The sequence below is a fragment of the Dunckerocampus dactyliophorus genome, chromosome 10 (assembly GCF_027744805.1).
Source record: "Dunckerocampus dactyliophorus isolate RoL2022-P2 chromosome 10, RoL_Ddac_1.1, whole genome shotgun sequence".
Lineage (NCBI taxonomy): Eukaryota > Metazoa > Chordata > Actinopteri > Syngnathiformes > Syngnathidae > Dunckerocampus > Dunckerocampus dactyliophorus.
In genome coordinates this window covers 31,789,467-31,805,213 of record NC_072828.1, presented here as the reverse complement: position 1 = coordinate 31,805,213, position 15,747 = coordinate 31,789,467, and the positions used below count along the sequence as shown (strand labels likewise).

At 40.8% G+C, this 15,747-nt stretch overlaps 1 protein-coding gene across 7 annotated transcripts in view; it reads left to right on the top strand.

Moving 5' to 3' along the window:
• The first annotated feature begins 416 nt into the window (after positions 1 to 416).
• The window catches only part of LOC129189104 (discoidin domain-containing receptor 2-like), a 30,080-nt gene continuing 14,749 nt past the window's right edge, over positions 417 to 15,747 (top strand). For 3 of the 7 annotated variants that reach the window (XM_054790450.1, XM_054790449.1, XM_054790446.1), the window contains exons 1-3: positions 684 to 1,523; positions 2,935 to 3,048; positions 12,998 to 13,100. In XM_054790450.1, the coding sequence (XP_054646425.1) occupies positions 2,967 to 3,048; positions 12,998 to 13,100 (185 nt within the window). In that variant the 5' untranslated portion in view covers positions 684 to 1,523; positions 2,935 to 2,966. The other 4 variants (XM_054790447.1, XM_054790448.1, XM_054790451.1 and 1 more) reach the window with 4 other exon arrangements.

Genomic DNA, 15,747 nt, shown 5'->3' with positions numbered 1-15,747 from the left:
CTGTATGTATCATGTGTGTATATACTGTATATATACACACATGATACATATACATGTATGATTTTTGTATGGTTGCTGCTTCCACATTTTTAGCACAAATGAAGGAGGCTTTTGGGGGAAAAAGGAGTGAAAAGGACACGTAAGACATTTATTTTTGCTTTCATTGGCGTGTAGATGGTGCAATTGTAACCCAGCTCTGTTTTGTGTGATTTAAAAGAAATGTTATTTTTCTATATGTAATGTTCCGGGATTAATGCCACTCTCTGTTATCACTTAAATAATGTGGTACTAAATTTTATACATTCGTTTTATTATAATTGTAAGTGATTCTCTTTATAAGAAATGGACATCTTTACGACAGTCTTGCGACAGTCGTTAATTGGTTACCATGGTGCCTCTAGTGAGCGCTGTAGGCTCGCACATGGTCAAAGTGTGTAGGAGAGCCACCTGTGTGTGCCAGGCCTGTCTGCCCAATCCATCACTGCATGACATTGTGCTGTTTTCCTGCCAACGAATTGGATGTGAGAGACTTGCTGTTCCTTGTTGGCCATAGTGGAGGAAGAGGACACCATCTACCTCCTCGTCATCGTCATCGTCACCATCCTGCCGCTGCTGGAGCATCCCAGGCACCGCAGCACACACTCACTCCCTCATACAGCGCCCATACATACACGTATAGAGCTCTATAGACTCTTTATTTTTGTATGCTGGCCAGCAAATCTTAAATTGTGCTCAGGACAGTTTAAGGGACATTCAACATTGTAGATATATATATATATGTTTTTTTCCTTTTTGTGTTTTATTCAGATGTTTTGTCCATTCATGTTATGTTCGCTGACTTCCAGTTTGTGAAGCAAAATAAGAGATGCATTTCAGTCCAGCAAATCATTAAACCTGGATTGATAGTAAACTGCTATCAGGACTCCGTTTTAATTACTCATTGGTTACACAAGCAAAGCCAAACTTGTCAGTGTACAACTAATCTTTAAAGGAGCAAACTAATAAGTGGCATCTTACCGCAAATACGCTACTTTACGTGGACCCTTCCAGCCTCTTTCTACAGCTGTACCGCCACCTAGTGGTGTTTTTACATATCGCTACAAAAACAAGTACAGACAATGCTTTGAATTGTGGAAATGCTAACTAAAAAAGTAGAGAACGTGCCAAAAAAGGTAGAGTATTAGGTAGAGAAAATGTTTTTTAATAACGAAGTAAAAGATGCTAAATAAAAAATAGTGAGAATGGCAGATAACAGGAAGTGTCTACGTGTGTGATAGGAAGTGGAAAGGCTGGAAGCGGTGTGATGGATTGAGGCTAAATTGAAAGCTTATGTGGAAGAAAAAAAGAAAAAGCTTGCGTGTGGAATTGTGGGACTTGTTTGGCTTTCCCCCATCAAGCCACACAAAGACTGTGAGCGCTTTTTCCTCGGACTTTACGGGATTTCTTTCTTCCAGGAGAACCGAAGAGCCACTTTGGTGGAATGTTCTTGTCGCTGACATGAAGCAGAGACAAAAAGCTCTCAAGTAAGTTCAACTTTTTCAGTCGTTCGCCTTTTACGTTCATCCTCGACGCAACGTTATCCATCCTTCGGCCCTTTTGTGCAGTACTTTTGTACTTTGTACGGAAACGTACCAGCCTGGTCCATTTCAGTGGAATAAGTTGTCTTTTCACAAGTTGATACGTCAGCTGCATGACGATGAAAACATTAGTCTCATCGACAACATCACCAAAATACTCATTTTTTCCTCCATCAGTGTCATCAATACGTTCAAACATGATATCATCATGATATCATCATGATATCATCAAATATACTTCAGCATACTGGAACCCATTAGTAACACATACTTGATTTATTACCTTTATTCTGCAAATCTAAGCTTCCATCTTTTCATTTTTATACACATACTTTCAAAATGCATATACTACATGTTCTTATGTACTTGGAAATACATGTACATTTGTATTTTGATGCAGTAATAATATACTGTATGTACATTTGTATTTTGATGCAGTAATAATATACTGTATGTACATTTGTATTTTGATGCAGTAATAATATACTGTATGTACATTTGTATTTTTATTTGGTAGGAAAGCTAATAATAATGACGATAGTGACTTGGCAAAGTTTAGCTACTAATGTTTGCCATCATTGACACTATATACCACATGTGTCAAACTGGTGCCCTGGAGGGCCGAGACGCTGCAGGTTTTCTCTCCAACCAGTTTCTTCAGCAGGTGATTTAAGTGATGAGCTCCTTCCCTCAAATTGAAGGTGTTGATCATTAAAATCACCTGCTTTAGCGACCGGCTGCAAAGAAAACCTGCAGTGTCTCGGCCCTCCATGGCACGAGTTTGACACCCCTGCTATATACAGTCATAATGACAACATGACGGTGGCTTCTCTGCTTGTGTGTATGTGTGGGTTTGCCAGACAGACAGCAGTGATTGACAGCCACGAACGCCAATCATTTTATTAGAGCCAAAGAAAAAGCTAAGCCAAAGGGAGAGTTTTCCTAAGAAGTGAAAGCAGTGGTCATTATATGCTAACCCTATCATTACTATTGCTAACATATATTGCTAACATACAGTCTATAGATGGTAGCAGCAGTAATGATATGAAATTATATTTTTGCTTTGTGGCGTTGACAGCTGTCTGGTATTCAGGTACGCCTTTTCTCATCAGTTCCTTCCAAAAGATGCCACAATAAAGCAAACGTAGGAAAACCTGGGCCACTTTTCCCAAAAGGAAATCACGTCAATCCAAGTCATCCCTTCCAGACGCTCCAACATGAAGGAAACATGGAGAATAGTTGGAGTTGCACATGCAGACAACAATGAAATGATTGTAAATGAGGAATGGATGGAAGAGCAATGCTGGTGTAATATGATGTCATGCGTAGCATCCTAACCGCCATTTTTGTTTTGCAGCTGAGCCAGCAGTGTGTGTTGGCGTGTTCGCCATGAAGCCTTGGTGGGATGTTGGCGTCTCTCTGCTGGTCCTCATGTCCTGGCTGGGACGCGTCACGCCGCAGGTCAACCCAAGTATGCCGACTGCGACGCATCTCATCTCCGTACTTGACTTGACTTGACTTTACACTTCATTACATTACACCACTTGATTACACATTACACCACTTGATTACATATTACACTACTTTACACTGCATTACATTACACCACTTGATTACATATTACACTACTTTACACTGCATTACATTACACCACTTGATTACCTATTACACTACTTTACACTGCATTACATTACACCACTTGATTACATATTGCACTACTTTACACTGCATTACATTACACCACTTGATTACATATTACACTACTTTACACTGCATTACATTACACCACTTGATTACATATTGCACTACTTTACACTGCATTACGTTCCACCACTTGATTACATATTACACTACTTTACACTGCATTACATTACACCACTTCATTACATATTACACTACTTTACACTGCATTACATTACACCACTTGATTACATATTGCACTACTTTACACTGCATTACGTTCCACCACTTGATTACATATTACACTACTTTACACTGCATTACATTGCACCACTTGATTACATATTACACTACTTTACACTGCATTACATTGCACCACTTGATTACATATTACACTACTTTACACTGCATTACATTACACCACTTGATTACATATTACACTACTTTACACTGCATTACGTTCCACCACTTGATTACATATTACACTACTTTACACTGCATTACATTGCACCACTTGATTACATATTGCACTACTTTACACTGCATTACATTACACCACTTGATTACATATTACACTACTTTACACTGCATTACGTTACACCACTTGATTACATATTACACTACTTTACACTGCATTACGTTACACCACTTGATTACATATTACACTACTTTACACTGCATTACGTTACACCACTTGATTACATATTACACTACTTTACACTGCATTACGTTACACCACTTGATTACATATTACACTACTTTACACTGCATTACGTTACACCACTTGATTACATATTACACTACTTTACACTGCATTACGTTACACCACTTGATTACATATTACACTACTTTACACTGCATTACGTTACACCACTTGATTACATATTACACTACTTTACACTGCATTACGTTCCACCACTTGATTACATATTACACTACTTTACACTGCATTACGTTACACCACTTGATTACATATTGCACTACTTTACACTGCATTACATTACACCACTTGATTACATATTACACTACTTTACACTGCATTACATTACACCACTTGATTACATATTGCACTACTTTACACTGCATTACGTTCCACCACTTGATTACATATTACACTACTTTACACTGCATTACATTACACCACTTGATTACATATTACACTACTTTACACTGCATTACATTACACCACTTGATTACATATTGCACTACTTTACACTGCATTACGTTCCACCACTTGATTACATATTACACTACTTTACACTGCATTACATTGCACCACTTGATTACATATTACACTACTTTACACTGCATTACATTACACCACTTGATTACATATTACACTACTTTACACTGCATTACGTTCCACCACTTGATTACATATTACACTACTTTACACTGCATTACATTGCACCACTTGATTACATATTGCACTACTTTACACTGCATTACATTACACCACTTGATTACATATTACACTACTTTACACTGCATTACGTTACACCACTTGATTACATATTACACTACTTTACACTGCATTACATTACACCACTTGATTACACATTACACCACTTGATTACATATTACACTACCAGTACTTTACAATGCATTACATTACACTACTTCATTACATATTACACTACTTTACATGACATGGCCGTGTGTTGGTGTATTTGTGATTCCTTATCCAAATGTTAAGAGCAGTTGAAAAGCTGCAAGAATGTTTTTGCAAGTGAAATAGGCTGTTGATCAGCTCATTTCTTTCAAAAAGCCTAAAATAGAAGTGAAATGTGTAAAAAGCTGTGAGTCATGAGCCGCTGTGCCATTCTTGTTCATGCTTGATGCCAGTGTTTCCAGGAGGCTAGTGGCAATGTTGCTCCAGGTGCTGAAGATGGCTTCACTGTCTAAAACTCATGTCCATTTTTGTAAATCCATCCTCAAATGTTCTCCATTGGGTTTAGATGAGGGGGACATGCAGGACGGTCCAAAAGAGTGAGCTTATTCCTCTTGAAGTGTGAAGTGCAGCGTTATCCTGTTGAAAAAGCCAAGTCATTACCACACAGACCAGGGCCTGCAACCACATAGCCGCTGACGTTTGACGGCCCTGCACGACCCGAAGCTCCATTGTTCCATTGAAGGATCATGATGGTGGAAACCATCTCAGGTGGGATCTCTTTGTCATGCCAGTAACGTTGGAAGCCATCAGGACCGTCAAGGGAGAATAAAACTTTCTTCCACCTTTCAATCTCCCATGTTTGGTGCTCTCCTGCTAATTCCAAACCTTGAAGGAGACCAGGCCTTTGAAGATGTTGCTCCTTCTCTGGACTCGAGTCTGCACTTGGCACCAGTAACAGCCTTCATTTGGGCCAAGGATGGTCCCGTGTCTTGACGGACAGCCAATGGGATCCCTCATTTTGTGGGTCTACCACTTGACTTTTTTGTTCCATGAGCCTCAGGATGTTTTTCAGAAGTTAGAAGTGACTGTCTTACTGCGTCCCACCTCAGCAGCAATGGCGCGCTGCGAGAGAGAGGCCTCACTTACGCAGCTCAACAATCAAAGAGAGAAAGCATTTTTGCCTTTGCCATCAGGAGATGATGACAGTGTGAATACCTGACACGAAATCACATTCAATTACCAACTTTGTCTTTTAAAGGCTGTGATCTTCAACTTTTCATCAACAACCGATTTCAGTTGAATGCTTCTTTGCAATAAATTGCTTTTTTCACTCCCATTTCTTCTTTTTGCTTTTTGAATCTCTACTTAGAACCTCCTTCAGGTCCACCAGTGCAAAATGTACATTCTTGATGCTTGATACGTTTGATGCTTTGTGGTTGGATGATGCTACATGTTCTTACGTTGGATGCTTTGTGGTTGGATGATGCTACATGTTCTTACGTTGGATGCTGTGTGGTTGGATGATGCTATATGTTCTTACGTTGGATGCTGTGTGGTTGGATGATGCTATATGTTCTTACGTTGGATGCTTTGTGGTTGGATGATGCTACATGTTCTTACGTTGGATGCTGTGTGGTTGGATGATGCTACATGTTCTTACGTTGGATGCTGTGTGGTTGGATGATGCTACATGTTCTTACGTTGGATGCTGTGTGGTTGGATGATGCTACATGTTCTTACGTTGGATGCTGTCTGGTTGGATGATGCTACATGTTCTTACGTTGGATGCTGTGTGGTTGGATGATGCTACATGTTCTTACGTTGGATGCTGTGTGGTTGGATGATGCTATATGTTCTTACGTTGGAGGATATTTAAGTTTGCGTGTGTGCTTTTGTGAACTGGGTTAAGTTTTTCATAAATTGTAGCGATTGGAAGGAAAGCGTAAGAAACCAGTTGAACTCAAGGACACACCATATTGAACACTAACCAGGAAATCTACACCAACTCTGGCAAGATTTTGGTGGGAATTTTCGAAAAGCAGAAAAAGCACGCTGACCGGAGTGTATGCTAAGCCAGGTTCTACTGTCATGGATCATGCACTAACATTTTCACCTGCTTTCAAATCACATTTTGGATGCTTGTGCAGGCTCACATGCTAATGACCGTGCGCTGAACACACATGTGCTGTGGATGCACTTATCCCATTGGAGTCTGTGGCTAATGCATACCAGACGTCCTGACAGCAGGAAAGTCCATTTCAATAGGGCCTGTGTGTGTGTGTGTGTGTGTGTGTGTGTGTGTGTGTGTGTGTGTGTGTGTGCTGTTTTGCTGTCAGATGGTGGTGAAAGTTGAACAAGTTCATGATTGAAGAAAAAAAGGATTTGTCAGCAGTGTGCCTGGAATTAGGGGTGGGGATCCTTTTCACCAAGTCTTAGTGAACTATCATCCACTAAGTGTGTAGTAGTACATGCTAGCAGCACATCAACCCCATAGTTCTTACTTTGTTACTGTCTTAGCGTTTATAGCTTTTCCTGCCTATGGAAGGACGGCAGTGACAAGCATCTTCCAGCTTGTTGGTGTGAAAGCCACTTTGTTGTTTGCACTTATGCGAGGAACACATCACAGATGCACTGGGACGCGTCCTCACGCAAGTATCCTGATGTAGCCGACATCATCCACCCCCACACAGGCTACCCGGCCGAGTCCCGACTTGTGTCCCGACTTGTGTCCCAGTTGCGGTCCACGGATCGGCCCTCTTCATCCAAAGCCACCTTGTGGGCTTCTCTGCATCGTCTTCTCGGCCGCCCTGATGATGCCCGGGCAGGTGTCAAGTGGACAGGTCGGGCTTTTAGCTCAATGGAGTGGGCGGGATGGATGCCTCAGGCTGGTCTTCCTTGGACAGCGAGCTGAATCAACAGCGCCTCTGCTGGTTGCAGCCAAGCAGTGCACTCAGTCGCTCCCAGAAGCATCAAGCGACCTACGCATGAACGGCTTCATTGTTTCAGCAGAAGCTGCTCACGCCAGCCAACAAGCGTACCTTTCTACTCGCACTCCTTGGCGGCTCATGTGTGTTTGGGAGCGGGGGTGTAGCTGCATGCCCGCGACCTCTGGGTCACCTCTGCTACGTAAACAAATAGCAAAACCAAAAGCAACATTTGGACCACAACTTCTTACATCCTCCCAACACTCGCTCTCCATCTTCAATGCAACAATCCGCTACTACTGCTTTTTACTACTACTACTATTACTACTGCTATTACTACTATTACTATTACTACTACTATTATTACTACTACTACTACTACATTTACTACTACTACTATTACTGCTACTATTACTACTACTACTGCTATTACTACTACTATTACTACTGCTATTACTATTACTACTGCTATTACTACTACTATTACTACTACTACTACTATTACTACTACTATTACTACTATTACTACTACTGCTACTACTGTTACTATTACTACTACTGCTACTACTGTTACTACTACTATTACTACTACTGCTACTACTGTTACTATTACTACTACTGCTACTACTGTTACTACTACTATTACTACTACTGCTACTACTATTACTATTAGTACTACTACTACTACTACAGATACTACTATTACTACTACTGCTGCTACTGCTACTACTACTGCTGCTACTGCTACTACTACTACTACAGATACTATTACTACTACTATTACAACTACTACTACTATTACTATTACTATTACTACTACTACTACTATTGCTACTACTGTTACTACTACTATTACTACTACTATTACTATTACTACTACTATTGCTACTACTGTTACTACTACTACTACTATTACTACTATTACTATTAGTACTATTGCTACTACTACTACTGCTACTACTATTACTACTACTATTACTAGTACTGCTATTACTACTATTATTACTACTATTACTACTACTGCTATTACTACTACTACTATTACTACTACCGCTACTACTATTACTATTAGTACTACTACTACTACTACTACAGATACTACTATTACTACTACTATTACTGCTGCTACTACTACTACTACAGATACTACTATTACTACTACTATTACAACTACTACTACTATTACTACTACTGCTACTACTGTTACTACTACTACTACTACTATTGCTATTACTGTTACTCCTACTACTACTGCTACTATTACTATTAGTATTAGTACTGCTACTACTACTACTACTACAGATACTACTATTACTACTACTATTACTACTACTGCTACTACTATTACTATTAGTACTACTACTACTGCTGCTACTGCTACTACTACAGATACTACTATTACTACTACTATTACTATTACTACTAATGCTACTATTACTACTACTGCTGCTACTACTACTACTGCTACTACTACTGCTACTATTACTACTACTGCTGCTACTACTATTAGTACTACTACTGCTACTACTACTACTATTAGTATTACTACTACTATTACTACTGCTACTACTATTAGTACTACTGCTACTATTAGTACTACTGTTGCTACTATTAGTACTACTACTGCTGCTGCTGCTGCTACTACTATTACTACTACTACTGCTACTATTACTAGTACTGCTACTACTACTGCTACTATTACTACTGCTACTACTGCTACTACTACTACTACTGCTACTATTACTACTACTGCTGCTACTACTACTACTATTAGTACTACTACTGCTACTACTACTATTAGTACTACTGCTACTACTACTGCTACTACTACTACTATTAGTACTACTACTATTACTACTACTACTGCTACTATTACTACTACTACTATACTACTACTGCTACTATTACTACTGTACTACCACTGCTACTGCTACTACAAATACTATTACTACTGCTACTACAACTGCTGCTGCTACTACTACTACTACTATTAGTACTACTACAGATACTACTACTACTACTACAGCTGCTACTACTACTACAGCTGCTACCGCTACTACTAATACTACTACTATTTGTACTATTACTACTGCTACAGATACTACTACTACTACTACTACAGCTGCTACTACTACTACAGATACTACTACTACTACAGCTGCTACTACTGCTACTCCTCAGAGACACGTCTTTGTTTTTTCAGTGTGTTGTAAATATGTAAAAAGTGCTAGCATGAGGCAGCTAAGAATGTCAAGCACTGAACTCTGTACTACTGGAAGGGGCGTCCCTGCTGACCGCATGAAGCCATTGGTCGGCCATCTTGCTTCACCCAAAAAAGCACACACGCATACACATACATGTATCTTCATTCACTACATTTATTATGGTTCAGTATAAAAATTAACACGAATGAACAAAAATTCCATTGAAACAGAGGAAATTTACTAGGCCCAAATGTCAAAATGTCCCTCCAGTTTAAGTTTTTTCTACCTCTATTGTGTGAAATTACAATGTATAACAAGTCAATTTCAGTGTTCACAAGGTATTTGTTACAATAAGGATCTATGTAGTATCAAAGTAAAATGGAACGCATACCTTTAGAAGATGATCAGGAAAGTCAAATATTGTTGGAACTGCATTTTGTCGTAATCTAACAGTCTGGCCGGTCCTGTCCAAGTTCTCCTCGGTGAAATGACTTGAACAGAGTTGCGATCTGGCTGCAGGAATCCACCTGTCTCTCCGCATATTTACTACCCATTGCTTTAGAACTTGAACATTGCAGTGAGGAAATCTAAAGGAGAATAAGGGCTCATTTACAACTACTTAGATGAAAAGATGCTTACAGATTTAAAGTATCTATTTTTATTATTTATAAGCATTTACATACCTATGAAATGTAAGTCCCTTCTCGCGATTTTCACGAGTATCACGATTTGTGCAATTAATAGCAGCACAAGACGGCATCTTCAACTCCTCTTAGTTCTGAGGCTTTCTTGTTTTGGGTGAAACAACATGGCGACTTCTATACTTCCGGTGGCTTCAAGCCTCCAATGCACAGCAAGCGATCGGGGCCATTCCAGTTATAGAGTTCAGTGATGTCATGTCACCGATTAGCACTAACCAGTCACCTAAAGCCTTTCATACATTTTGTCGTTGAAGGTATTGATGGTACGATTGGCTGAGATAATGATGATTTATAGGTATAACTGTGGTGATGTTAGCCTAGCGTCATAAAGGGTGTTTCTGAGGTGGTGAGGAGGTGGTGATTTATTCATCCATCCACCCATCCATCTCCCACCCCATCCATCCACCCAATCCATCCACCCACCCCATCCATCCATCCACCCACCCCATCCATCCATCCACCCACCCATCCATCTCCCACCCCATCCATCCACCCACCCCATCCACCCACCCATCTATCTCCCACCCCATCCATCCAACCATCCATCCATCCACCCACCCCATCCATCCACCCATCCATCTCCCACCCCATCCATCCAACCACCCATCCACCCACCCCATCCATGCACCCACCCACCCATCCATCTCCCACCCCATCAATCCAACCACCCACCCACCCATCCATCTCCCACCCCATCCATCCACCCAATCCACCCACCCATCCATTTGACCCTTTCACCGCAAGGCAGATAACCTGCCAGTCACAGCCTGTGGGCGGAGGACTGAAAAGCCTGTAAGCCAACACCCAGGGCAAAGCTCACAAACATGGGTTCATTCATGACTTGTGAGGTTAAAGGTCCACAATTAGTCTCACGTGATTTGTCATGTGGGAACAGTCGCATGCGTTTACAAACACCAAATTCTTCCTTGCTGTACTTTTAAGAGCTCAAAGTCCTTCATGGCCAAGAAAAGCTTCTTCCTCACCGTGGACGTGATCAGCGTTGCCAGATGGGAAATGAGTCATGATAGCAGCAGATGACGTAGCAGCATGACGTAGCATCATGACGTAGCAACATGACGTAGCAGCATGACGTAGCAGCGCGACGTAGCAGCGTGACGGCATTTTCAGCAAAATGATTGTACGTACCAACTCAAGCAGCAACTTCACTCTTTCATTTCCAAATGTTTCAACTTTCCTCTTAATTCATTTGCACATATTGTCACCATACAGTATTATGACTCGATGACTTTATTCCATAATATTATGACTGTATTCCCATAATATTATGACTGTATTCCGATAATATTACGACTTTATTACATAATATTATGACTTTATTCCTAAAATATTATGGCTTTATTCCCAATCTCATTTACTGCCATTTTGGCAGCAGAAGAGTTACCGTAAATTCCGTTGTATAAGCCGCTACTTTTTTCTTAAACTTTGAACCCTGCCGCTTATACAGCGGTGCAGCTAATTTAGGCTAAATTCTAATCTGGTGGCATCTCTGTTACTTCAGAACTACTATTACTTGTTTAATTACCGTGCCGCAAGTCAGTGAGGAAGCGGTAGCTCTTTCTTTGGCAAAAGCCAATCATGAGCTATCAGTGCACTCAACACGCTTGTCAACCCACTGGAAGTGGCAGGAGGTCATCACATACACTGTAACAGTAGAACAACATCACTGTACACACTCACCCTGTCATTTTACAAAGAACTTAACTCATCACACAGCAACTTAACACTCAAATTGTATCCATGGCAAATATACAAACGTACCAATATAAGTTTAAAATAAAAAAACTCTTTTAAAGTTTTAATGCATAATGCATTGCGTCTGAGCAACACATTAATTGGGGTGCTGTAATGACATCAACTTCCCTCTGGGCTCCTCTAGTTCCCTCTGGTGGACAAAGGCAGCATTGCAGCACCATCCATTCATTTTTTATGCCCCTTGTCCTCCAATGAAGTTCTTTGTTCAAACAAAATGCATGCTGGGAAAACTTTAAAATGTTGCTTTTTATTTAAACTTAACTTGTATTGGTACCTGTTTGTATATTTATTAGGTATATGAGTGTCAGGTTGCCGTGTAATGAGTTTAGTGTTGTTTGTAAGATGACACCGTGAGGCACACTGTTATGTTGACTAATGACCTCCTGCAGTTTCCAACAGCTTGACAAGATCGTTGTGATTGGCTCCTGCCAAATAAGGACCCGCCACAACATGTCTTTTTATGACGTGGACATGTGCGACTTATACACCGGAATTCATGGTACTTTTACTCAAGTTTTTTGGGAGTGACGTACTTTACACAGCAGCTTGCCTAACACGCAGACGCGTGCACGTGTGTAGAAGTGATGGCATTTCAGGTACAGATGGCGTCAAGCAGAGCAAAGACAAAAGTGGATGTGTGGAGACGGATGAGAGGAAAAAAGTGGATTTAATTTTTTTTTTTTTTTTTACAAACGAGGTCGCCACGCCTTCCGTTGTTCTCTCACTCGTTGATGTTTGATCTCAGGTGTGTGTCGCTATCCGCTGGGAATGTCCGGGGGACAGATTGAGGACGAGGACATCTCTGCCTCCAGCCAGTGGTCCGAATCCACCGCCGCTCGATACGGCAGGTAGGCGTCTGATAAATAGTGGCGGCAGTGTTTGTGTATTTGTGGGCGGGGCCTGTTTCTTTGCAGGAAAGCACAAAGCGCTGTATCGTTTCTAACGCCTGCGTGCGTGCGTGCACGTGTGAGTGTTTGTGTATTTGTGGGCGGGGCCTGTTTCTTTGCGGGAAAGCACAAAGCACTGTATCGTTTCTAACGCGTGCGTGCGTGCGTGCACGTGTGAGTGTTTGTGCGTTTGCCAAACTTCCATCATGGTCATCATCACACGTGTCTTTCAAAGCTCTTCTTTCACCCCAGGGTGACCACATGTCCTGCTTCTTTTCCCAGAAAGTGATGAAAATGTCTTGGTTTTTAATGTTTTTATGAAATTGAGCAACATCTGGGCACTCTGGTGCATGTGACCGAATGCCTGCGATTCCTGAGATTATGGGGCGGCTTTTCGAATTAGTCTGGCCAAAAATCCAAAGAAAAAGCAAAACACACGCACAGAATGAATCCACCGACGCCTGCTGGGTTGAAGTCTGGTCAAAGTGGGGACGTCATGCATGACGGCGCTTCAAGTTCCCAACTTCTTGTGACTTTAGAGCAGGGATGTCCAAAGTGTGGCCACCGGCTGTTTTTTTATTGGCCCGCAGCACATTTAAATAAGATCTTTCAACAGGAAAACTTCAACAACAACAACAAAAACAACAACAATGGAAAAATCTGCCGTAATTTTACAGGAATCGAGTCAAATATTTAGAGAAAGAAGTTGTAATTCATCCTAATTTTACAAAATAACCTCATAATATTAGCAGGAAAAATAACATAATTTTAGTAGCATCCAGTTGATTCAAGGGAAATAGTTAAAAACTTTATAATATGATATGATCATATTATGGCAGTAGTCATAATTACATAAATACAGTCAAACTTGTCTATAGCGGCCACTAGAGGGAGACTGCAAAAGTGGCCTCTATAGACAGGTTGGCATCCAGTTAAAATGTTGACCAGTAGAGGGGAAAAAAAAAAAGAAAAAAAAGGGGGGGGGGATTAATGTTGACCAGTAGAGGGCACGTGTAGGACTGCAGATAAAAGTTGTACAGCACTACTAGGCTTGTTATTATCCACGACCCACAGAACAAAGCTGTGCTAGTAATGTCTTACGCTTGTTTTTAATATTTTACATTTTATACGGCAGTGTCATTACAGCTTTAGTTCATCAGGAAGTGACGGGAAGTGACGGTGGGCGCCCCGAGCAGGAGAGCTAGGCTCAGTGCTAGCTGTGAGTTTGGAGAGAGTTGGGAAGTGTGTTTATGTTGGCGTGGATGTAAAGTCCTGCAGTGTTCTCCGCTGTTAATAAAGCCATTAAAGTGCATCGGCGACGTGAGTCTCTCCTTCCCCACAACAAGCGGCATTACAGTATTGACCAGTGCACACCAGGAAATAAACGGTGTCATTTCTTACAGGCATTGGCTGGACAGCTATGTAGTGGGGCTTGTTTAACCTTTGCCTTGTGGGCAAGCAGGAAGGAGAGATGAGACGAGACGTGTGTGTGTTCTGTGTGCTGTCTGGTGGCCGCGTTCAATAAATAAAGTTGGCAGAAGCAACAGGAGAAGTTTCCTTCTTTGCTTCGGAGCTGAATAACACTGACAAGTTAACAGACTAGTAGCGAACGGAAAAGAAGACGGCTTTGTTTGTGTCGAATACAGAAGATGAGGACTTTGATGGATTTGTGGATGAGGATTGATGAAAAATAACGTGAGTACATTCTAAAATACTTCAATTATGTACAACCCAACTCAGTTTTGCTCCCGCTGCTGCATGCATGCTAGCGTATGTGTTTTTTATTGTAGCGTCGCTGGGAGCACGTCCTGTTCCCAGCCTACTTTGCAGTAATGTTTTGGTGCAAATGCTCTTAAAGTTACATGTTTGACCAGGAAATAGCAAGCTCAAAAGAAGACGGCTTTTTTATGTGGAACAACTGACAGTTTGTGTGGATCTTGTGAATGGTTGTGACTGAGCTAGGACTCAGTAATTAAAGTCTACACACGATGGCTTCATTGATTGAAAAACGAAACTTTTTCGTGCATGAAGCTTCTACTTGAGTCGGTAATTTGGCCGCTATATGCGGTCAGATATTGACCAAGGGAGACAAAATGGGTGGCCGCTGGCCACGTTGGACAGGTGACTGCTATACACAGGGTCTATAACATGTACATTTGCTGCGGGGGATTTTTCAGTGGCCGCTAAAGGCAGGTGGCCGTTATATACAGGCTTGACTGTACTTCGAAAATAATAAAAAAAAAAAACAGGAATGGAAAAAAGTGATGTCATTTTCCAAGAATAAAATAAAAATATGAAGAGAAAAAGTCACTTGCTAATTAGTTGCAATTTTACGAGAACAAACTCACAACGTTATGGGGCAAAATTCTTTTTAGTAGCATAGCACTGATGTGTTAAAAGAACAAAATATCTTTTTTGAAGTTGTAAGAATGAGAAATGAGAAAAGAACAAAACAAAATAAAGTTGTACTTCGGGAATAAAGTCATCATTACAAAGAAGAAAGTTGAAATAGTTGGAAATGCAAACATAGCTGCCATTTTCGGAGAATGACGTCAAGAAGTCATCTCGGCAAAAAATTGTCATTTTACAAGAAAAACATTCTGTTATT